At 35.3% G+C, this 24,218-nt stretch overlaps 1 protein-coding gene across 3 annotated transcripts in view; it reads left to right on the forward strand.

The window, feature by feature from the left end:
• The window catches only part of JMJD1C (jumonji domain containing 1C), a 325,600-nt gene that overhangs the window by 273,320 nt on the left and 28,062 nt on the right, over positions 1-24,218 (forward strand). For 2 of the 3 annotated variants that reach the window (XM_055308748.1, XM_055308746.1), the window contains exons 4-12: positions 3,820-3,925; positions 6,216-6,340; positions 7,350-7,493; positions 7,587-7,779; positions 7,887-9,574; positions 13,354-13,526; positions 13,782-15,991; positions 21,111-21,312; positions 23,926-24,140. In XM_055308748.1, coding sequence (XP_055164723.1) covers positions 3,919-3,925; positions 6,216-6,340; positions 7,350-7,493; positions 7,587-7,779; positions 7,887-9,574; positions 13,354-13,526; positions 13,782-15,991; positions 21,111-21,312; positions 23,926-24,140 — 4,957 coding nt within the window. In that variant the 5' untranslated portion in view covers positions 3,820-3,918. Of the gene's footprint in view, positions 1-3,819; positions 3,926-6,215; positions 6,341-7,349; positions 7,498-7,586; positions 7,780-7,886; positions 9,575-13,353; positions 13,527-13,781; positions 15,992-21,110; positions 21,313-23,925; positions 24,141-24,218 lie in introns of all 3 variants that reach the window. The other variant, XM_055308747.1, reaches the window with a different exon arrangement.

The following is a 24,218-nucleotide window of genomic DNA, read 5'->3' on the forward strand; positions in this document are numbered from 1 at the left end:
GGAGAAACAGCACACAAGTGAACAATAAAGGTAGTCCAAAACTTCACTTAATTATTTAGAGCTTTTCTGTGCTTTCTACATAAGCTTCTAGAAAAGCAAATCTTGCTTACCTGATTTTTTTCCCATTAGTCATTTGCTGGAAGTTAAAATTCACAGAATAATACATAGCATAGAATTTATGAAGGAGAAGAGATTCACAGAGGTCTTTGAAGCTATTGCTTCACTGTCTGGGTGATTTGTTTTGGGGAAATTGAAGAAATACATATTATTTCACTTCATATAAAAATTATGTGTATAGGTAACTTAATTATTGAAAAATTACTGTGTAGTTGATTTTTTTAAAATCTGACTCAAAGCACAACTGAAGTTAATCATAGTCTGAAAGATAGTGAATATTCATATTAATAATCTGTATTAATTACTGATCCTTAGTTTCGCTCCTCTGTGAGTTTGCCTTGTAGCCTTGTATCTGAGTTTTAGCACGTTCACAAAATTGTTCAATAAGTAGAAAACAAAAAAACCTCACCTTATTTGGCTACCTTGTAGCAATTCTTTTTTTTTTTTTTAGTTTATTTATTCATGAGAGACAGAAAGAGTCAGAGACACAGGCAGAGGGAGAAGCAGGCTCCATGCAGGGAGCCTGATGCGGCACTTGTCCTGGAGCCACGGGATCACACCCTGAGCTGAAGGCAGACGCTCAATAGCTGAGCCACCCAGGCGAGCTGAGCCACCCAGGCGTCCCACCTTGTAGCAATTCTTAGAAGATTTGATTACTTAATCCTTTAAAATGGGAAATGATGACTACCACAGAAATATAAACCTACAGGAACACCTGGGTGTTCACAATTTCAAGGTTGTGGGATCCCACTTAGCATGGAGCCTGCTTGAGATTTTCTCTCTCTCCATCTTCCTAGGTCCCTCTTTCATATTTTCTTACACACTCTCTCTCAAATAAATAAATTTTTTTCTAAAAAAGAAATACCTATAACTTACAGAGCAAAGTTCTTTAGCAATATGACTATCATAACCAGACAGTTTGTTGGGATAATTTTCTTGAGTTTTAATTGATTTAGTAGTATATGTCATCCAATACCATGGATAATTCAGAATTGGATGTCTTAAGAAAACTAGTTTCAGTTATTTTTTAAAAGTCTCACTATGAAAATGTATTCATTAAGATGAAAAGAGTCAGATATTAGTAACTGCTTTATAGATGAAGAAATTGGTATGTAGAAATTTGAACTTCTATAAGGTCCTTTCAGTAACTAGGTTCAAATCAGTTTTCTTTTTTTTTTTTTTAAGATTTTATTTATTTGAGCTAGAGACAGAGAATGAGTAGTGGAGAGGGGCAGAGAGAAAGGGAGGAGCCCATTCCACACTGAGCAGGGAGCTCAGCTGATGGCTCATCCCAGGACCCTGGGATTGTGACTTCAGCTGAAGACAGATGCCTAACCAGCAGAGCCACTGAATTTATCAGTTTTTAATGGTATGCTTTTCTCAGTAGAAAATGAATGGGTTCGGGCCCCTGGATGGCTCAGTCTGAGGAGCCTGTGACTCTTGATCTCAGGGTTGTTGAGTTCAAGGCCCATGTTGGGTGTAGGGATTGCTTAAAAATAAAATCTTAAAAAAGAAAAATTAATGGGTCATTGTTGAGGAAGTATTTCTATGTTTAATGATCTTGGAAATATAGCCCATAGATAAGTTATATCTTAACTTTTTACATAAATATAAATAAATATTGAACAGTGTTTTATTCCAGTAGGGGTTTTGTTTTTGTTTTTTTGTAGGTAAAACTCTATGCTCAATGTGGGGCTGGACTTCTCACCCCAAGATCAAGCATCACTTGCTCTACCAACTGAGCAGCCAGGCACCCCTAATAGTTTTAAACTGTAAAATTTAATACAGGAAATTAGTTTTATAGAGCATACCTGTACCTGTCTACAAAGTATTATCAGTGCTGCTTTAATAGCAATTAAACCCTTCCACCTCAAAGTATAAAAGCTTGGGAGAAATACAAACTTGGTATAAGTCACCACTGACGCCCACATGATTGTGTGGTTTTCTAGACAAATGCCCATCTTTTTGCTACTTAAATGTCTAGAATAGGAGAAGAGTGGTTGTGATAAAAGTGGGGTTTTGGCCTAGAGAAGAAACAAAACAACTACAGAAACAAAACCAGAATGTAAATGTTTGAAGGACTGTAGGGTAGGAACGTGATTAGACTTGTGTTTGCTTGACTTCAAGGAGTTGAACTTGGATCTGTGTGTGGAAGGTAAAGTAAGAGATTTTAAAAGAATTTGATAGCTTTCAGAGTTGTCTGAAAATGGTAATGGTTTTCCTTGGGAAATAGAATGTTTTCCTGTGTTTCATCTCATAGACTAGACTGTTACCTGGTGTGCATTAAGAGGCTTATAGTCTAAACTTTCCATTGTATTTTCTGTTCCTAAGATGAAGAGGTTAACTAAGTGTGCAGCGCATTCATTATTAAAGGGGTGTGGAGAAAGGGATTCTAGAAAGTTTCTTTACAAAAAAGAATGTCATGCACATTTTTCCCCCAAATAACAGATTTTACCTACTTTTTGTGTGATACTTTCCCACTCTAAGTATTTCCTTCTGTAACATAGCATTTCTTTATACTTTCCAAGGAATATAATTGATAACTTTGAAGTCCTTTATTCCTCTTGGTGTTCACTAGGCATAAATGAAGTATCGGAGTCTTTACCACACTGTTATTGCAAAAATACATAATGGTCCTGTAAAGTAGTAGTGAGGTAAGAAGAAAAAGCTTAATTTAGGTAAACTTCAGAGTAGAAGAGTGAAGTATGACTTACAACATTAGAGGTCCTTTTTTGTACTCTTCAGCCACTTTATTGACTTTTCCAAATTGCCACATTATTTTTATTCACCAGATATAATTCCCTTTACTTAGCTCCCTTCTGTTCACTGGTTTCCATGATCTGCCAGTCCACTTTTATAAGGGCCGCCAATTGACAGTGCTGCTTTGTTGTTCTTCCCAGCTCTACTCTAGGGCTCCTGCCGCTGATCTCAAATGCAGGAGCAGCAGAGGTGCTTTGAGAGAGAGAGAACAGAATGTCAAAGAGTCCAGCGGGGGACCAACAGATTGTGGGAAACCATGTGACTGTGTGATTCACATCTCCAAGGAGAGAGAACCGGTTGTTTCTGTGTCTATCTAGATCCACCCTGTTATGAGGATAATACCATCAATAATGTAATTTTAATTGCCTGGATGCTTTGACACTGGCTTGAAAAAATAAAAATTTTAGCAGTGAAGTTACTGGTTAGATGAGTTTGAGTAGAACTGAATTCACTGACATTTAAATCAAGATAGTGGATAATGACTTGTGTAGTTTAAAACTCGAACATTTTAAGCATTATGGGAAGAGAGGGTAATTCATCCATGTGTGTATATATGTATTGTCACTAAAATACTCAGCTTGATTCTTTTGCTACCAACCTTAGATGACCTGATGCTATTTGGTTTGTATATTGCTTCTTATCATGAAACCCTTAAAAATATCTTTATCTAAGGCCACACTTAAAGTTAGAAAAAACACATTAGTAAATTTCACATTTTGTCTTTAGGACATCGTTGTCAAGGATCAGATCTTACCATGGGTTAATTCTTATGCTCTGTTAATATGTAATTGCTAATGAACTATATAACTTACGAATTTGTGTTTTTGCATACATTTAGATGAAGGAATTTTCTTCAATCCTTAGAAAATATAGGAGGGAGAGTTTGTAACATTAATGTTAGGACAGCATAACATGGACTTTTGTTTTAATCTGTAATTCTAGGACGACATAGACAGCCTAAACCCAGTTCTCAGGGACAACCCGCAACTTCAGGAAGAAGTGAAAGTCTGGGTAAAGGAACAAAAGGTTCAGGAGATTTTTATGCAAGGTAACTATTTTGAAGTTATTATGCATTAAGGTTTTTTTTGGAACTGGGCAGTTTTTCATGTTTGGTTTTGGTTCAATTATGCGCAGTGTTTATAAAAAACTCAGTTTAAATTTTTTTTTTAAACTCAGTTTAATATTTTGAGTTATATCCAATCCAGGGAAAAGAATAGCAAAATCACAATTTCAGTAGAAAGTTGATAACTTCACCAGTTTATTAACTAATTTGAGCTAAATAACTGACATGAAATTATAACCACACAGGTGTTTTGTTGATAGGAAAATCTCCATATTACAGAATACAATTAGGTGTGTCCTTCCTGGAGAAGGAAGTATTGTTTGCAGTAGAGGATTGCCCAAAGCCACAATTGATTTCCTTTGAAGAATGCTGTTAGTATCTGATAAAAGTGTCCTATTTCAGCTCACCCTTCTCAGCAATGACCATAATACTAGTTTTAGTTTTGTTTCCTTTTTTTAGTAAGCTCTAAATTTGTCTATAATGTGTGACTTTCAGACCATGAGGTTTTATATAATTCTTAGTGATTTCTTTTTCTATCAGTAGAATTATATATTTTAAGCTTTTTCTGAAATTGAATTGAAATTGGGACAGTATGATGGGAAGTACTGATATTTTGTTGAATGTTTTTAAAAAGGAATTTTGTTGTTAAGTACCCATGTTCATCTCAACCCTCAACTTCCATGTCATTTAATTTCAGCATTAATAGAGATAATTTCTAAGGTGTGGCTCTTCTGCTTTGTTATAGGTATTTATAGCAGCAGATCATCCACTTACTAAATTCTTCTTAAGCTAAGTATTCTTTAAAATTTAATATAGAGAATATGAAAAATACACAGAAATAGAGTATTTCCATGAACTTCCATCTGCCTTTTAGCCCCAAAAACGATGGCTTGCCCCATCCACACTGCTGTTTATTTCTATCAAATTTCAGACATCGCCAAATTCTGTTTTTAAATAAAGCCAACATACCCTTATTCCCCTAAAATTAATAGTCCTTTAATATTAAATACTGGATAATCATGTTCAAATTTCCATTTGTTTTATTAATGCCTTGAATGATTTTTAACAGGATTGACTGATCTTTATTATTATTATTCATTTATGATTTTAAATCAGAGGAACCAAAAAAAGTCCACAATTTAATTGGTTGATATGCCCTGTATCTTTATTTCTCCTTTCCTTGCAATTATTGAAGATACCAGGCTAGTATATTCTTTAGCAACTTTTGTTTCCTTATCATATTCTTAGAGGTGAAAAATTGAGGTAGTATATAGTCCCTGTCCATCCTAAGCTGAAATATTTTGTAAGGCTGACTCCAAATTGTGTTTTGTGGTAGGAATAAGGCAGTTAGGAATTGAGAATTGTGCTAGTGGAAATTGAAAATTGGTCATGTTTGGAGTTGTTCTATAAGCTTTTACTGTATTACATTCTTAGAGTCTCATTCTTTATAGTTAGAAAAGACTAGAGTTTATATAATTGATTATAATGGCTCTGAATATATTTAACTTATAGGTCAAATGGAATATTTTCTATACATTTGTTAATTGACTTTTAGGCTGATACTGGCAATTTTTTTTAATTGGCAAATATCAGCTATTAATTGTATGTTAAATGGCTTATAAACTTATAAACTGTCAAATAAAGCATCAACCTAGGATTCAGAAAAGTAAATTCATTCCTAGCTCTTTCACTTAAGATTTTATTTAACCTATCAACCTCACTTTCTTAATTTTTATAAAAGGGAAAATAATACTGAATTGAAGAAGATTAAATACACACTAGCTTTGGCAGCTTTTTCTAGCTGTCACAGAAGATTAAAATTTATAGTTGTTACATGGAAGTGTTTTGGCAACTTAGAAAACTCAGATATTGGGTTCCAAATTTTACCTTTCTGTTTCAGCCAAGTGTATTCCTCTATGTACCCCAAACCCTATTCAGTAGCTTTATACAACCTTGTGACTTTGTAGACCACTCTAACTTTACACTTTGTTCTGTCCTCTTATAACTCATGATCCCAGAAACCTTCTTTCTGACTTAAAGTACTTTATTTCCATTGAATTAGGAAATATATGTGTAGCAGAGTGTGTTCAACGATAACTTCAGTGATCTGGCTCTAAGGTATACAATTTCTAATAAATTTTTTTTAAACTGATACTTGAATAAGATATTACTCATCACAAAGCTCCTGTTTCTCCTGAAAGGTAGTTCTTCAGTGAAAATGTCTCCATTTAAGATACCCCTATTTCTTGTGCGTATGTATGTGTGTTTTTTTAAGGTCCTTATTCCTTAAATGGATACAGAGTGAGAGTATATAGACAAGACTCTGCCACCCAGTGGTTTACTGGCATAATTACTCATCATGATCTCTTCACTCGCACCATGATCGTTATGAATGATCAGGTAAATAGTACAACTAATATTTTTGAAGAGAAATTTATAATGCCAATATTCCATGCCTTCCAAAAAATGGTTCAACAGTTTGACACTAAATAATTTTCATCTTTAGGTTTTTTTATAGTTGTAATACTCCTAATAAGTTTAAATGTGTCTGATATTAATTAGAGGTCACTTTAGGTCACAGGGAGATTAATGATAACAAATTTATTTCAACAATGATTAAATAAGTCCCTGAAATAGAAGCATCAAACTCTTTTAGTTGATTAATTTTTTTTTATTCTTAGGTCAGCTAAAATTCTTTCTTAAAATCTTTTTCTGTCTCCAGTAATAAATACATTTCCCAAATGATTGTTTTTCATTAATGAAAACTAATGCACACCACTGTAGGTTTTGTCAAAACAAATTTCATTAATGGTATGCTCCCTTAAGTTTTATGGTGAATATTAAGGATTCAAATTTCATATGAAGTTTTAAAGAACAGTCTGAAAGTCTTGATTTTAAATCTTTCAAAGCTGTGGTTTATTGACACACACACACACACACACACACAAATAAATTTTACGTCTTCCAAATTAAGTGGATTGTGGAAGGTGTCTGAGTACCCCTTTAGAAATGATTCAGATGCTTTGGTTAAAATTTTAGCTAAAATGCTAAATTATATTGTTTGGTCACATTTAATTTTTTTCCTAAAATGGTGAGAAACTTTCACTTCTCAGTGAAACTTCGAATTGCCATTGGTTTTTGAAATAGTTGCTTCTTTAACCTTTTTCAAATTACTATTGTTTGTATTCATTTACACTTTTTGTCATTTTCTTCTTAAAGTGTATTTTCTTAGCTTTATTTTATAGCTGGGTTTTTTTTTTTTTTTGGAAATTACTTCTTAATTTTTAAAATACATTTTATGACTTAGTATTATGCTCCCGATTAATTATTAAACTTGCTTTTATACCTAATGTTACACCGACTAGCTGATTGGGTTTAATTTTTATTCTTGTTTTGTGTCATGGATTAGGTACTAGAACCACAGAATGTCGATCCTTCTATGGTTCAAATGACCTTTCTAGATGATGTTGTTCACTCTTTGTTAAAAGGTGAAAATATTGGCATTACATCACGGCGAAGGTCTCGTGCCAGTCAAAATAGCAACACAGTTCACGTATGTATGTTGTTAGTGATGTATTATTATAAAATATTTTTCTTTAGGTTACTTAGGATCAGTTAATAATAATCATTGTTAAATTATTTTTAGAGTCATTATACACGTGCCCAAGCAAATAGTCCCAGACCAGCAATGAACTCCCAAGCTGCTCTACCAAAACAGAATACACACCAGCAACAGCAACAAAGAAATACTCGTCCAAGTAAGAGGAAGGGCTCAGATAGCAGTATACCAGATGAAGAGAAGATGAAGGAGGAAAAGTATGATTATATAGCACGAGGAGGTAGTACTCATTTTTTTATGGAAATGAGAACAAATAAAAATACATTTAAGATATATTTAATATTTTAATTAATGAAAAATAAAACTTTCTCTTTTTAAATCTTATAGAAAACCCTAAAGGGAAAAACAAACAGTTGATGAATAAAAGAAGGAAACCTGAGGAGGATGAAAAGAAACTACACATGAAAAGACTACGAACCGACAATGTTTCAGACTTTTCTGAAAGCAGTGACTCAGAAAATTCAAATAAAAGGATGATAAATAATTCCTCAGAGCCAAAGCCAGAGAATGAGTTGAAAAATAAAAACACTTCAAAGATAAATGGAGAAGAAGGAAAATCCCAGAATAATGAGAAGGTAGGAGAAGAGACACTAATAATAGATAGCCAGCCTCCCTGGGATCAAGTACAGGAAGATAAAAAACGTGAAGAAGCAGAGAAACAGAAGTCTGTTGACTCTCAGCTTCAAGAAAAAATGATTATTCATTCATCAGAGCAGGCCACACTTTCTGATCATAATCCTAATGATTTACTTCTTCAGGAATGCAATATTGAAAAAACACACACAGTGGAATTACTACCAAAGGAGAAGTTTATATCTAGACCACCCACACCAAAATGTGTTATTGATATTACAAATGACACTAATTCAGAAAAGGTGGCTCAGGAAAACTCAAGTACCTTTGGCCTTCAGACACTTCAGAAAATGGATCCTAATATTAGTGATTCAAAACATTCTATTGCAAATGCAAAATACTTAGAAACAGCAAAGCAAGATTCTGATCAGAGCTGGGTCAGTGACGTAGTTAAAGTAGATTTAACCCAATCAAATGTTAGAAGTACTTCCTCAGGAAATGATCACCTGAATATGGAAAAAGAGAAAAATCAGTATGTCTCTTACATGTCTTCTCTAAGTGCAGTTTCTATCACGGAAGATAAGCTACATAAGCGAAGCCCACCCCCAGAGACCATAAAATCTAAACTTAATACTTCAGTAGATGCTCACAAGACAAAATCGAATCCCTCACCTGAAGTTATTAAACCCAAAGTTACCCATTCTCCTGATTCTGTAAAGTCTAAGGCTACTTATATGAATAGCCAAGCCACTGGTGAAAGAAGACTAGCAAATAAGATAGAACATGAGTTATCAAGATGCAATTTTCATTCAGTTCCTACTCGAGGCAATACATTGGAAGCTACAAAGAGCCCGCTTATCATTGATAAAAATGAGCATTTCACAGTTTACAGAGATCCTGCACTTGTTGGGTCAGAAACAGGAGCTAACCACATTTCACCTTTCTTAAACCAGCATCCCTTTCCTCTTCATTCTTCATCCCATAGAACCTGTTTAAATCCAGGTACCCATCACCCTGCCTTAACTCCTGCACCCCACTTACTTGCCGGATCATCCAGTCAAACTCCATTACCTACCATTAACACACACCCTCTTACTAGTGGTCCACACCATTCTGTTCATCACCCCCATTTACTTCCTGCCGTGTTACCTGGAGTGCCTACTGCCTCCCTACTTGGTGGCCACCCACGACTAGAGACTGCTCATGCCAGCAGCTTGAGCCACTTAGCATTAGCACACCAGCAACAGCAACAGTTGTTACAGCACCAGTCACCTCATCTTCTTGGACAAGCCCATCCTTCTGCTTCATATAATCAGCTTGGACTTTATCCAATTATTTGGCAATATCCAAATGGAACACATGCATACTCAGGACTTGGTCTACCTTCCTCAAAGTGGGTTCACCCAGAAAATGCAGTTAATGCTGAATCTTCATTAAGGAGGGTAAGTTATACTGTGGTTTGTCACATATCAGTATATACTTATTAATCAACATTAATCACATTTTATTACGGTAAAATGTGTTAGAACTTTACAAACATTTTTCCAATTATGGTGAAATTTTGATACTTAGTAACTTTGGAAACATGGAAGCTGAAATCTCAGAAAAGCCAAATTATTTTAAAAAGTCAATTTTCTGACATACCTGTTGTGAAGAATGAATGTCTTCGTAACTAATTGTGAATCATATCTAGAATTATTTTTGATCAGCTAAATTCCTAGAAGTGAAATTTGCTGATTCAAATTTATATAAAATTGTAAGGCTTTTGGTATATATCATCATCTTATTATTTTTTTTTAAAGAGGGTAGGGAAAGGGGGAGAGAGAATCTTAAGCAGGCTCCATGCCCCATGTGGAGCCCAGTGGGGGGCTTAATCTCAAAATCCTGAGATCACGACCTGAGCCACCCAGGGCCCCATCATAAAATTTTTAAGACAAACTGTTATATTTCCCAGTTAGATATATTGATGGTATGTTACAAGCTATAATTCTCTGATGCTCTTGTTCTCATAATGGTGTCTAGGTTGGAGACTTTTGGTATTTGAGAAGTAAAGTTGGGGCTGAGATCCTGCCAACATCAAATGTGAGGAATATTGGTTAAGGTGGTGGTATAGAGAGCTCTTATTCCTTCATGAGCTAATGTGATTTCTCTAGCCAAATTTATTTTCATACTAAGAAATGATTGTTGAGAACTGCATGGGTGGCTCAGTCAGTTAAGCTTCTGCCTTCAGCTTGGGTCATAATCTCAGCATCCTGGGACTGAGCCTGGCATCGAGCTCCCTGCTCAGCAAGGAGTCTGCTCCCGCACCACACCCTCTGCCCCCCTCATACTCACTCTCTCAAATAAATAAAATCTTAAAAAGAAAGAAATGATTGTTGAGGCCATTACCATCCCCAGTATCAAAAATAGTGAGAATGGGTCTCTTAAAATCTAGGAAACAACTTCGTCATTGCTGCAGCCCAGGTTGCTCTTCAAGTATCCCACAGACTCGTTTTAAACATGGTTGGTTGGTTGGTTGGTTTAGGTTTTATTTATTTGAGAGAGCACAAACGGGGGGGAGGGGGCAGAGGAAGAGGGAGAAGCAGACTCCACACTGAGCCCAATGTGTGGCTTGATCCCGGAATCCTGGGATCATGACCTGAACAGAAGGCAGACACATCTGACTAAACCACCCAGGCACCCCCTATTTATTTTTATTGTGGTAAAACATTAAATTTATCATACTAATTATTTTTAAGTATCCAGTTGAGTAGTGTTAGGTATGTTTATATTGTTGTACAGCAGATCTCTAGAACATTTTCATCTTGCAAAACTGAAACTTTATATCCATTACACTAATTCCCTTCCCTCTTTCCACTGTTCCTTGGCCAAACACATTTCTACTTTGTTTCTGTAATTCTCACTGCTATAGATAATTCATTTGAATATTCATTATATGAATAGATATTCATACAATATTTGTCCTCGTATGGTTTCTTTCATATTATCATAATATCTTTAATGTTCATGTTATGGCATGTAACAAGATTTCCTTTATAATATTCTACTGTATAAAGTTCATTATGTGCATGTACCATATTTTCTTTGTACATTTGTCAGTGGACTTTGAGTTACTTCCACCCCTTAACTATTATGGATAGTGCTGCAGTGAACTTGTGAATTTTTTACCTCTTTCACATTTGGGCAAGATCTATAGTAAATATGCTGGGAGTAATGATTTGTAAGGTAATTATTCCTGGTATCAGGATTATCCTTGATAATCCTGCTCACACAGAGCCTTGGTAATATATGCAAGGGTGGTGTTCCTCATGCCAAGTTTGTACAAGGAATTGTTATATTCTGAGTAGCCGTGATGACATAGATTATGGTCGTGAGTCCTTCCTTGATTCCCAAGTTGTGATTGTTAACCTTAGTAGTGGTAAAGGGCATCAAGTGTTTAGTGGTGCAATATAGAGTGCTAACAGTTTTGAGTGATAATTTGTATGGTTTAATCCCATAACAAAATAATTTTTTTTGGCTCCACTTCTTTCTATATGAGCTTTGGCCTTCCTTAATGCAGTCACCAGTAAACTCCATAATTTAATCTGTGCCAGCATCCCCACAGTTGATGCTGGCAGGATTTCAATTCTAGAAGAATTGTGCTTGCATTGGTCTGATCCATAAGCTTCCTATTTCCATTCTTGATGGTGCTATTGAACTTGTAGTTGGAATCTTACTGGAATGTGTACATTATGTAGTTGATGTCAATGAAAAGTCATTAATTACTGTAGTATCCTCCTTGCCATTATTGAAAGCGGGCTTGGTGACCCTAGTGCCTAATACACCCACATTTTTACTCTGATCCTTCACTCTTGTGTCATGAATGTTAGGTGCAGTGGTACTGGACAAAGACAGGCTAGAAGAACACATGAACTAGCAAATACTTTTGAGTCTTTTTCCATAATTTCCCAACCCCTGTTTGAACTGGGTTGGGTAGGATTTTCTCTCAGTATATGTCATTCTAGCCTCCGTGTATATAAAAGCATAAAATATTTTATTAACTGGTCACACACTTGTTAAACTAAAAACAAGCATATGAAATTTTCATTTCTTAGGTAAAATTATAAAGGAGTAAGTTTAACATTTTGAACAAAAGTGAAGATCTCTTAACCCTAATATTGTAAGAAGTAAAGAAACAGGAAATACTTTTTAATAGCATCTTATAGTAAAAAATTTATCATTATCAAGTGATTGCAACTTAGTACTTCTGGATCATGTAGAATGGAGGCCTTTTAAACATGAATGATCCTCGTGTGTGTGTGTGTGTGTGTCTGTGTGTCTGTGTGTTTTCCTCTAGTGTGAGATTTAGTCTATAAAATACATTTTTTAATCTAAAAATTTATAATAGAAATTTTTAATTTCACAGTAGCATGTTTTTGGTGTGATATATCATTGCTTTTGCATTATCATCTTGAGATGTAAAATTTTCTTTGTTTAAACCAAAAAGGGATTGATTATATTTTCCCAGTATCTCAACAAAATGTAACTCTACAAAGTAAGTTCTGAGAGAATGTCAGTGTCATAGTGTAGAAACAGTCCTTAAGCATGTAATTAGAGAGTTTTAAATATCAGCAAAGAGATCAATGTCACCAAATATTCTAGATGAGAAGGCAGCCTATCAATATGTTATACAAAAGATTAATTTTGTTGCATTTCCACACTTCCCAAGTTTAATAGTCCAACAGTGAAATGGAGTACAAGTGGGCTTTGAAAATACAATCTTCTATTCTAAGTAAATTGTTACATTGAAAAAGTTTGTTATTTTTGACAACAAAAATTGGCACATGAACTTGATATTTCTGTTTCTGACATGTACTTTAGGAATAACAAATTCTGGTTTTTGTATTAGCGATATATATTTTTTTGGTTTTAGAAGGAAATCTGATGAACTAGGTATTCTGTACATTTATAACTTAAAGGCAGTGATTTCAAGTTCTAAATTCGGTAAAATAAATAATAAATTTTTGGGAATTACTATTTTGATGCTGATTGATTTTCTACATCATATGGAAAAATCCATATAATTACGTTACTTATTTGTCTGAAAATTTCTCTTAAGATGCACTTAGAAAACGTTGCATTTCATAAATTATACATTAAAGTCCTACTGTGATACTGTGTTTAGCTTTTTCTAGTTACTAAAGTCTGATACATATATATATATATATATTTTGTTAAATAGAATTCTCCCAGTCCTTGGTTACATCAACCCACCCCTGTGACCTCAGCAGATGGTATTGGATTACTTAGTCACATTCCTGTCAGACCTTCCAGTGCAGAGCCTCATCGGTCTCTTAAAATTACAGCACATTCCAGTCCACCATTGACAAAAAGTTTAATAGATCACCATAAAGAGTAAGTTCACTAATGCTTAAAACTTACAGATACCTTGTCTTTTCTAGTTTTTCTTTTTAGACAAGTTAATAAACATCTTAAAAGTAGGCTTTGAATAAGCACTATTCTTTCCATTTTGATGTATCTTCTAATTTACTCGAGTATTAAAAGTAAATGCAAAGTCATGTTTTACTTTCATAGTACTGCATAGATGCTATCTTCATATCATGCAAGAAAAAGCTGTTACAGAAACTTTTATGTGTATTTTCTTCACAGAGAATTGGAGAGGAAAGCTTTTATAGAACCATTACGTTCTGTTGCATCCACATCAGCAAAAAATGACCTGGATCTAAATAGATCACAGACTGGAAAAGATGGTCTATTGCATAGACATTTTGTGGATCCTGTATTGAATCAATTACAGAGACAACCCCAGGAGACTGGAGAGAGATTACACAAATATAAGGAGGAACATCGTCGAATCCTTCAAGAAAGTATTGATGTTGCTCCCTTTACAACTAAAATCAAGGGGCTTGAGGGTGAGAGGGACAATTATTCCAAAGTAGCATTGTCATCTTCTAGCCCTAAAAGCCATGTCATCATCAAACAAGACAAAGACATAGAATGCTCAGTATCAGATCTTTATAAAATGAAGCACTCTGTGCCTCAGAGTTTGCCCCAAAGTAACTATTTCACTACATTGTCTAATAGTGTGGTCAACGAACCACCAAGGTCATATCCATCCAAAGAGGTTTCAAATATTTACACTGAAAAACAGAGTAATACTGTTGCTGCAGCAGCTAATCCTCAAACTCTGACTTCATTTATATCGTCTCTTTCAAAGCCTCCACCTTTAATTAAACACCAACCAGAAAGTGAAGGTTTAGCAGGAAAGATTCCAGAACATCTTCCCCATCAGATTGCTTCTCACTCAGTAACAACCTTCAGAAATGATTGTAGGAGTCCTACCCATTTGACAGTTTCTTCTACAAATGCACTCCGGAGCATGCCTGCTTTACATAGAGCACCAGTATTTCATCCACCAATCCATCACAGCTTGGAAAGAAAGGAAGGCAACTATAGTAGTCTTTCCCCTCCAACTCTAACCCCAGTGATGCCTGTAAATGCTGGTGGGAAAGTTCAAGAATCACAAAAGCCTCCAACTCTAATTCCAGAGCCAAAAGACTCTCAGGCAAATTTTAAGAGTTCTTCTGAACAGAGTTTGTCAGAAATGTGGAAATCTAATAATAACCTCAGCAAAGAAAAAGCTGAATGGCATGTGGAGAAAAGCAGTGGAAAGTCACAGGCTGCTATGGCATCTGTCATTGTACGTCCACCATCTAGTACAAAACTTGAGAGCGTGCCAGCAATGCAGTTAGCTTCCAAAGATCGAGTTAGTGAAAGATCTTCAACTGGGGCAAATCAAACAGATTGCCTCAAACCAGCAGAAGCTGGAGAGACTGGAAGAATCATTCTGCCAAGTGTGAATTCAGATAGTGCTCACATAAAATCTGAAAAAAGTGTCCAGGCTGTCTCACAGGGCAGTGTTCCCAGTTCAGTCATGTCTGCTGTAAATACAGTGTGTAATACCAAAACGGATGTATTCACATCTGCTGCCACTACCACTAGTGTTTCCAGCTGGGGTGGTTCAGAAATAATTTACTCTTTATCAAATACCATTTTGGCCTCTAAATCCTTAGAATGTACCTCTTCAAAAAACGTCAGTCATTCAGTGGCTCAAATGCAAGAATGCAGGGTCAGCACCACAGCTCCGGTTACACCAGCCAGTAGTCAGACAGGAAGTGCTGTTCAGCCCAGCCCTGGGTTCTCAGGCACAACTGATTTTATCCATTTAAAAAAGCACAAGGCAGCATTGGCTGCAGCTCAGTATAAAAGTAGTAATGTCAGTGAGACTGAGCCTAATGCTGTGAAAAATCAGACATCTTCAACCTCCCTTCTCTTGGATAGCACTGTAGTCTGTAGTACAATAAACAAAGCAAACTCTGTAGGAAATGGGCAAGCATCCCAGACAACTCAACCTAACTACCATACTAAGCTGAAAAAGGCCTGGCTTACTAGACACTCAGAGGAAGATAAAAATACTAATAAAATGGAAAATTCAGGGAATTCTGTAGCAGAAATTATTAAGCCATGTTCTGTCAATTTAATAGCCTCAACATCTAATGATATACAAAATAGTGTAGATAGTAAGATTATAGTTGATAAATATGTAAAAGATGATAAAGTCAGTAGGAGAAAAGCCAAAAGGACTTATGAATCTGGCTCTGAAAGTGGAGACTCAGATGAAAGTGAAAGCAAGTCAGAGCAAAGGACTAAGAGGCAACCTAAGCCAACTTACAAAAAGAAGCAAAATGATTTGCAGAAGAGAAAAGGTGAAGTAGAAGAAGATTTAAAACCCAATGGGGTTCTCAGCAGGAGTGCCAAAGAAAAAAGTAAATTGAAATTACAGAGCAACAGTAATAGTGGTAAGTAAGTTGATTACTTTTTTTCTATCAGGTAAAACGGGCTGTACTTAAAATAATGGTGTCTTTCTCAAAAGATTAGTGAGCTCAAAAGATGCATCTAGCCCTAGCATAAGGTATGTGCTCACTGACCTCATTTCTGCATTTCCCAGGTAAACTGTAAAAGCAAATAAGACCTCTCTTCCCATTTCTAAGAGACTTGTAGAAATAATGTTTTACCTACACTCATACTGACAAAAACCCAATATGTTACTTAGCAGTTACTCAGATTTGACCATTTCTAAGAACTGTCAAAATGCAGTTAAAGCTATCATACCAAAAGAGGATTTCTTTTTTTTATAATAAATTTATTTTTTATTGGTGTTCACTTTGCCAACATACAGAATAACACCCACTGCTCATCCCCTCAAGTGCCCCCCTCAGTGCCCCTCACCCATTCACCCCCACCACCCGCCCTCCTCCCCTTCCACCACCCCTAGTTCGTTTCCCAGAGTTAGGAGTCTCTATTTTCTGTCTCCCTTTCTGATATTTCCCACACATTTCAAAAGAGGATTTCTAATAATAAAGTATTCACCTTTACCATGATATAGTTGTAAAAGAAATTCTATTCACATACATACTTCCTTTAAGTCACATTTTTAGATGAAAGTTGCTTCAATTAGTGTGGATGTGAGTGGCCTATTTCTTCTCCTTCTCTCATCTGGTAACAAAATGAAAGCTTATTGAAATTACCTTCTATTTAATTAATATTGTTACTCAGGACATTCTTAACAATGGGTAAAGGTTAAAAGCAGGAGATTGTGGTTTTGTGTGCTCATTTCTATACTCAAGGATTTTCATAAGTAAAAGTTTCAAAACTGGTAATATTTACATTTCATTTGTTGCCTCAGCAGGACGAAATAAGTGATACTTGCCAATGGTATTTACTATAAAGTGTTTGTGTTTTTACCCCAGAAATCGTTTTTCTCAGTTTGCTTATTTATTTCCAGGTATGTTGTACAATGCAGAAAGCACTTAATAGTTTCACTATATACTCGTACATATTCATCCACATACAATATATGAAAAATCTGACAATGTGGACATTCAAGAAGTACTTTCACAAGCATTTGGATGCTTGAAGGCTCTTATTTGGGCCTTTTCACTGAATGAGGTTTTTCTATGTGCCTGTGTAGAAACCAGAGGCAAAGTGAAGGAGAGGAAAAACAGGAGGATGGGCTCACAGAAAAGGACAGCCAGAAAGTGAAAGACCTAGGAAAACAAGCTCAGCTAGAGACAGAGGCTGACAGACTGAAATGCAAATATAGTCAGAAGGAAGAAAGAGGGAGATTGACATCGGAGGATACAGGATACATGCCATTTATTTGAGTATTGGATATTGTACAGTGTTGTTTTTTCCTTTCTCATATGTTCCACTTCCCCAGTGAATTCTTAAGAGGCTTAGTGTGGTCAATGATTGTTTCTTTTCTGTTTCACATATTTCTTTTGGTGTAGAGTATACATATAGTTGAGTTAAATTTATAGAAAACAGGGGGATCCCTGGGTGGCTCAGCAGTTTAGCACCTGCCTTCCGCCCACTGTGTAATTCTGGAGTCCTGGGATCGAGTCCCACATCGGGCTCCCTGCGTGGAGCCTGCTTCTCCCTCTGCCTGTGTCTCTGTTTCTCTCTCTGTGTGTCTCTCATGAATAAATAAATAAAATCTTAGGGAGGAAGGAAGGAGAAAGAAAGGAAAGAAAAAGAAAGAAAGAAAGAAAGAAAGAAAGAAAGAAAGAAAGAAAGAAAGAAAGAAAGAAAGAAAGAAAGAAGAAAAAGAAAAGATAGGAATTTTCCAGATTTTAACACTTAGGAAGCTCTTGTGAAGTTAAATTTGTAAAATTAACTCTTAACAAAGTACATATTCTATTTCGTTTTGAGACTGAATGTACATGTTCCCAAGTATGAGTTCAAAGACAAAGAGACTGGAATCATCACTTTCCTCTAATTCATAATACCTAGTCAAACCTTAGTAACTAACAGTTAACCCCAGAGAGAGGGTATTCTAAGTCCCATCTACTCAAGTCCAGAATAATAAAAAGTGACTATTAATTGCTATCTGTTAATTATAGGCACAGTTGTCTAGCCTTTGTTGGCGCTATCTAGAAAAGTTCTCTAAATTGAGAGTTCATGAATCTGACTTCCAAACTTGAGTGGATTATCTACCTTGAGGATTAAATACGTTTATCTTTTTAATGGTCATTGGAGTTGTCATCACTCATAGTCAAAAGGAGTGAACTAAGTCTGTATTTAGAGAATATAATGTGATTACATTCACTGCTATCCATGTATTAATTATACACAATTAATGCCTGTAAAGAAACTTGTGTTTCTTAATACATTCTAAAGCCAGGTACAGGGACACCTGGGTGGCTCAGCGGTTGAGCATCTGCCTTTGGCTCAGGCTTGATCCTAGGATCCAGGATCCAGTCCCACATCAGGCTACCTGTGGGAGCCTGCTTCTCCCTCTGCCTATGTCTCTGCCTTTCTCTGTGTGTCTCTCATGAATAAATAAATAAATCTTTAAAAAAAAATAAAGCCAGGTACAGTAGATTTCATCTATTTTGGAATGTCTTCATATCTGCTGCCTTTTCATAATGATAATTAAAAGTTAGCTGTTTTTCCGTGACTAATTTCTTACATTATTTTATAAACTGAAATTGCCCATTAAATTTAAATGTAAGTCCTGTGATAAAACCAGTGGCTTTACTATAATCAATTAATTTCTGTATTTCAAAAAATATTTTTACAGGTGATGGCATATCAGAGATTAAAGGGTATAGTATGTGTTTCCTGTTTTCTTCCTCCCTAATTTTCTGTTGGCTAGAGCAGCTGTTTGAGGATTTGCTAATAAATTGAGAGCTAAGATTGAAAATATTCTAATGGTAAAAGGGGAGTACTAGGTATTTTTTTGTTGACTGAATATCTTATTCTCAAAGTTTTAGATTTTAGATATTGCCAATAAATTAGACATATATAATTGAAAGATATTTTGTTGTACAAATTATATTATAGTAATATCCATAAAAGGTGTTAAGTACCATTCTGTATAGCCTAATTTAGAAGCAAAAATTATAATATCAAAAACTGTCTATATGACCTGGGCCTTCATGTCTTTGTAATTCATTCATGCATTTAAATCTAAAAACAGCTCTAAGTGTCTGTTTTGTGTCACAGAATTGAGATTTGCTTTGCAATATCTGAGTTATTTTTATAATACTGTTTAAATGGTTCACAGTGGTATGGTTATCCATAATCTTTGAATTGTTCCATTACCTAGAATGTAAAAGCATATTGGTTAGTAGTTGTTTTCTAGTCAAAATAGAAATAGATTGAACTTTAGTTTATTCTAAATGTAATAAATAAAAAAATAAATAAATGGTTGGACATGTGCCAAGATAAAATTTATGAGCATCTACTATGCCATTTTTGTTGTTCATTCTGACTTCTAAAAGCGCTGAGTTTTTTATACTTTCCATAGTGGAAATCTGTCTTATATGCAGTGGAGGAGATAACAAACCCTTTATACAAGGCTTCTGGAAACTGTTTATTCCCTAAGTGGTTTGTGTGCATGTCATATGTCTTTTTTTAGTGGATTAAGCCAAATAGCTTGCCCTAAGTCAGAAATAGAAGAGGAGGGAACATGTCATTTTTGTAAAGAACCCAGGCAGCAGTTCTAAAAGTGCTTAATAACTGGAAGCAGATTTTAAATGGGCCATCCTGGAGTTTAAACACAATTCTTCCTATGTTGAGATATGTTATCTTGGTGTCATTGTGCTGCTTTCAGTATCAGCAGGTAAGTGATAGTGGGAGCTCAAGAGGTCTGCTACGTGTTTCTGCAAGAAGTATATAGTCTCAGGAGAATAGCTGTACTGCCTCTTTTCCACATCTGAGTGATTAGAAAACACAGGAAATATCTTTTAACGTGACAGAAATAGCAAACTATGTACATCTCATACCTGACATACAGACATATTTTAAGTATACATTTAAGAGTTTGATATTTCTTTGTCCCAACATAGGTTGTTTTTAAATAAACATGCTTTTAATTTTTTAATCTGCTCTGTAGATGTGTGATTGATTACTTGAGCCCATGACAACAATTAAGTTCAAGTTAATAAGCATGATGGAGCAATGACGTGTAGAGTATAAGTAAATAATTTCTCTTCGTCAAATATTAGTCATTTGAGGGATTGTTTTTTCTCTAGATTTCTCTGGTGCTTTTCTTTCTACCATCAAAAAGTCAATTTAGTACTGGCTTTTTAATTTTCTTTAAACCCTTTTATTTTCTAAAACATACTGACTGAGGCAGCCCCGGTGGCGCAGTGGTTTGGCACTGCCTGCAGCCTGGGGTGTGATCCTGGAGACCTGGGATCGAGTCCCACGTCGGGCTCCCTGCGTGGAGCCTGCTTGTGTCTCTGCCTCTCTCTCTGTGTTCTATGAATAAATAAATAAAATATTTAAAAAAAAACATACTGACTGTTCCATCAGTATGTTGAATTAAATGGAGGGCATCCTACTAAGGGAGAGATACTAAGAGAAATAGCTTAGTCCCTCTTCTCTCATTTATTGGTGTTATAGAACTATTTAACTTGTCATAATGAGCCACACTTACTGTGGAGAGTCAGGTTAAATATTTCAAAACTATACAAGTATGTTTGATTAACCTGTAGTTTCTAAAAGTATTAACTTTTGGTCTTCAGGTTCTTCCTGTGGATCTTGAAAGAACTTTCTCCTACATAAACCAAATTCCTGTGTAAAAGGGCTGTATTTGTAGCTATATATTCACATAGAAAATGAATGATTCCTGTGTTTTCTATTATACAAATATGAATATCTAATATATAAAGATTCAGTCAGCAAAAGATTTACTTCGCTCTACATTTCCAGTATACTGACATAAGATTATAGAAATGCTGTTGTGGACTTTCTGTTATTAATGAGGACCTATGTCTTTGTCTTTACTTCTCTTTTATAATCTTAATATATTGTGACAATTGTGTACTTGTCTTGAATTTTATTGCAAGAAGTTTATGTGCTTTTTTAAAATGTTGTAATCTTGCTAATAATTTCTTACTGGTTTTACAGCTGGCATCCCTCGTTCAGTATTAAAAGATTGGCGTAAAGTCAAGAAGCTGAAGCAAACTGGGGAATCCTTTTTACAGGATGACTCCTGCTGTGAGATAGGGCCTAATTTGCAAAAGTGCCGGGAGTGTAGACTTATTCGGAGTAAAAAAGGAGAAGAACCAGCTCATTCACCAGTGTTCTGTAGATTTTACTACTTTAGACGGTAAGTGAAAATATGTAATTGGGGGAAAATATGTTTACTGGATATTGGAAATTATACTCTCATTCTGAGGGTCCTTCGTAGAGGTGGGAATGAGTCCTTTGAACTTCCCTATTTCTGAAACATAAAGAATATTAAACTTTTTCGTGGTAAATTTCATAATCATATTGTTACTTGTATTCAAATGGCCTTTCTCTTCTGAGAGAATTCATCCTTATTCAGAAAATGTTATTTTTCTTCTAGAAAATAATAGGAAACAGTAGTTTGTTTGATTTAAGGACTTTTTAAAAGTTTATATACTTTGACCAAAGTAGTGTTGTATTTATATCTGTGTGTTAGCTAGCAATACAAGTAGTCTATAAATCAGGTAAAGAATCTAGGCATTAAACTAAAGTCATTGGTTTACATTGAACTACTCATATTTTTGTTAAATATGGAGCTATAAAAATATAAGTTATGAGAAAAAGAATGTCAGTACCATGTCCTATTTTACAGGTTTTGTAGTAAGTATAAAAACAACTTGTAGTTGTTATTATCCTACATACTACTCTTAATAATAATATTACTAGATAATTCTTCAATACCAAAAGCATATATGGACTTTTAAGAGTTCAACAAAACGAACAGCTGGGTGATCCAGCCAGTAGAGACCAACAGTTAATGTCTCAGATTGTAGAATCAGTTATTCCTGAGTTTTAGCTCATTCCCTTGGTTCCTGTATGACTTTGTTAACTATAGTAGGGTTACAGCTAAGCCTGTCTCCTATGCATAATGCTGATAATAGTGGTACATACCGCAAAGATTTCATGATTAAATGACATAGAGTATACAAAGTCCTTCGTTTAATACCAAGCCAAGCACATATGAATGGTGTATAAATGTTAACTTGTTATTTTCCTAATCATCACCATCATCTTCCTAAGAAGTTAGGAGACCCTTTGCTCTGGCAAATACACCTCTGCTGGTGGCCCAATAGAAACCCCAAGAAATGCATTGGTAGGAACAAGAACAGGTTCTATTTTATATTTTTACTTCATGGTCTTTCTAGCCAACAATCTCCAAAGGACAGACAAATTTAAAGAATAGTTGTAAAAGGTCATACACCTGGAATTGCAGAAAAGCTGAAAAAAACATCAAAATGAAAGTTGGTTGCGGTGTCTGTCAGTTAAGTGTCAGACTCTTGATTTCAGCTCAGTAATGATCTTGGATGGTGAGATGGAGTCCCATGTCATCCTTGCTGGGTGTGGAGTCTGCTTAAGATTCTATCTCTCCCTCTGCTCCCCCCCTCTTGAAGAAAAAGGAAGGAAATATATATTCAGGTAGAGATAATAACACAAAGCTGAAATAAGATGTTGGATTATAACAAAGGGAGAAATCTGGTTAAAAAAAGAAGGAAAGGTTTAGATAATAAAAATATGAGATAAGGAGGTAGTAAAAGGAACATTCTTGGTGTTGTCCATTTGAAAAATAGAGAATGAATTATAATGAACTGCCAATATTCCCTGATTGAGAGTAAAAAGAGTAAGTACTATAATAACTGAAGAATAACCACTAACCAGGGGAAGAGTGGCAATTTTGCTTTCTATTTACCTTTAACTTTTCTGAATTTAGTAATTACATGAATTGGATGTTAGAAGCTGAGAGAGGAACTAAGCATACATAATGGGGTTCCTAATAAACTTTTGGGAGTTTCATCCTTGTTCCTCTAAGTCATAAATAAAGTGTTGTTTTGTTTTGTTTTGTTTTAAGATTTTATTTATTCATTAGAGACACAGGGAGAGAGAGAGGCAGAGACACAGACAGAGGGAGAAGCAGGCTCCATGCAGGAAGCCCAACGTGGGACTCGGTCCCTGGTCTCCAGGATCAGGCCCTGGGCTAAAGGCGGCGCTAAACTGCTGAGCCACCACCACGGCTGCCCTAAAGTGTTGTTTAAATTAATGAAACTGTACTTGGCATTTTTTTAATTCAGTAAATATCTTAAAGTGATTTAAGGAATTTTGTTTTCCATTTATTGATTGATTGATTGAGGGAAAGGAGTTCGGAGGAAGAGGCAAAGAAAGAGAGAGAATCTTAAACAGACTCCACTCCCAGCATAGAGCCCAACGTGGGGCTTGAGCTCATGACCCTGAGATCCTCACCTGAGCTGAAATCAAGAGTCAGATGTCCAACTGACTGAGCCATCCACACACCTCCATTTAGGGCATTCTCAAGGTTCCTGATTTAAGTTACATATAAAATAACAACATTACTCTAGGCAGCATTTGGCCCACATTTTAATTCTTGTCCTTGTCAGACCCTTGGATATAGTTTTCATTTGATTGAATTAACAATGTAGTTAAAAGTGATAGAAAGAAATCTTATTTCTTGAAATAACCCAGAAGTGGTGCTGCTTATCATTGCCATTTGTGTAACACTATGGGAGTCATTTAAGTTTGTTAAATTTAATTAATAATTAAAATGTGTGTGTGTGTGTGTGTGTGTGTGTGTGAAAGACCTACCCTATTTTCTTATTTTTTAACATAAATATAATTTGTATGTTTATAATATAAAAATTATAACTTTATAAAACTGGACTTCTGGCTAGGTATCTAATCCTCTTATGTTTTAAAATTTCAGATTGTCATTTAGTAAAAATGGAGTGGTCAGAATAGATGGTTTCTCTTCTCCTGACCAATATGATGATGAAGCCATGAGCTTATGGACACATGAAAATTATGAAGATGATGAACTAGATGTAGAAACTTCAAAATACATCTTGGATATCATAGGTGATAAATTCTGTCAGTTAGTAACGTCTGAAAAAACAGCTTTGTCCTGGGTGAAAAAGGATGGTAAGGAAGTTAAATACTTAGAACATACAACTGTACAAATTTCATTTTAAGAATTTCTCTTTCAGGGATCCCTGGGTG

Source organism: Nyctereutes procyonoides, unplaced genomic scaffold, assembly GCF_905146905.1.
Source record: "Nyctereutes procyonoides isolate TBG_1078 unplaced genomic scaffold, NYPRO_anot_genome, whole genome shotgun sequence".
Taxonomy (NCBI): domain Eukaryota; kingdom Metazoa; phylum Chordata; class Mammalia; order Carnivora; family Canidae; genus Nyctereutes; species Nyctereutes procyonoides.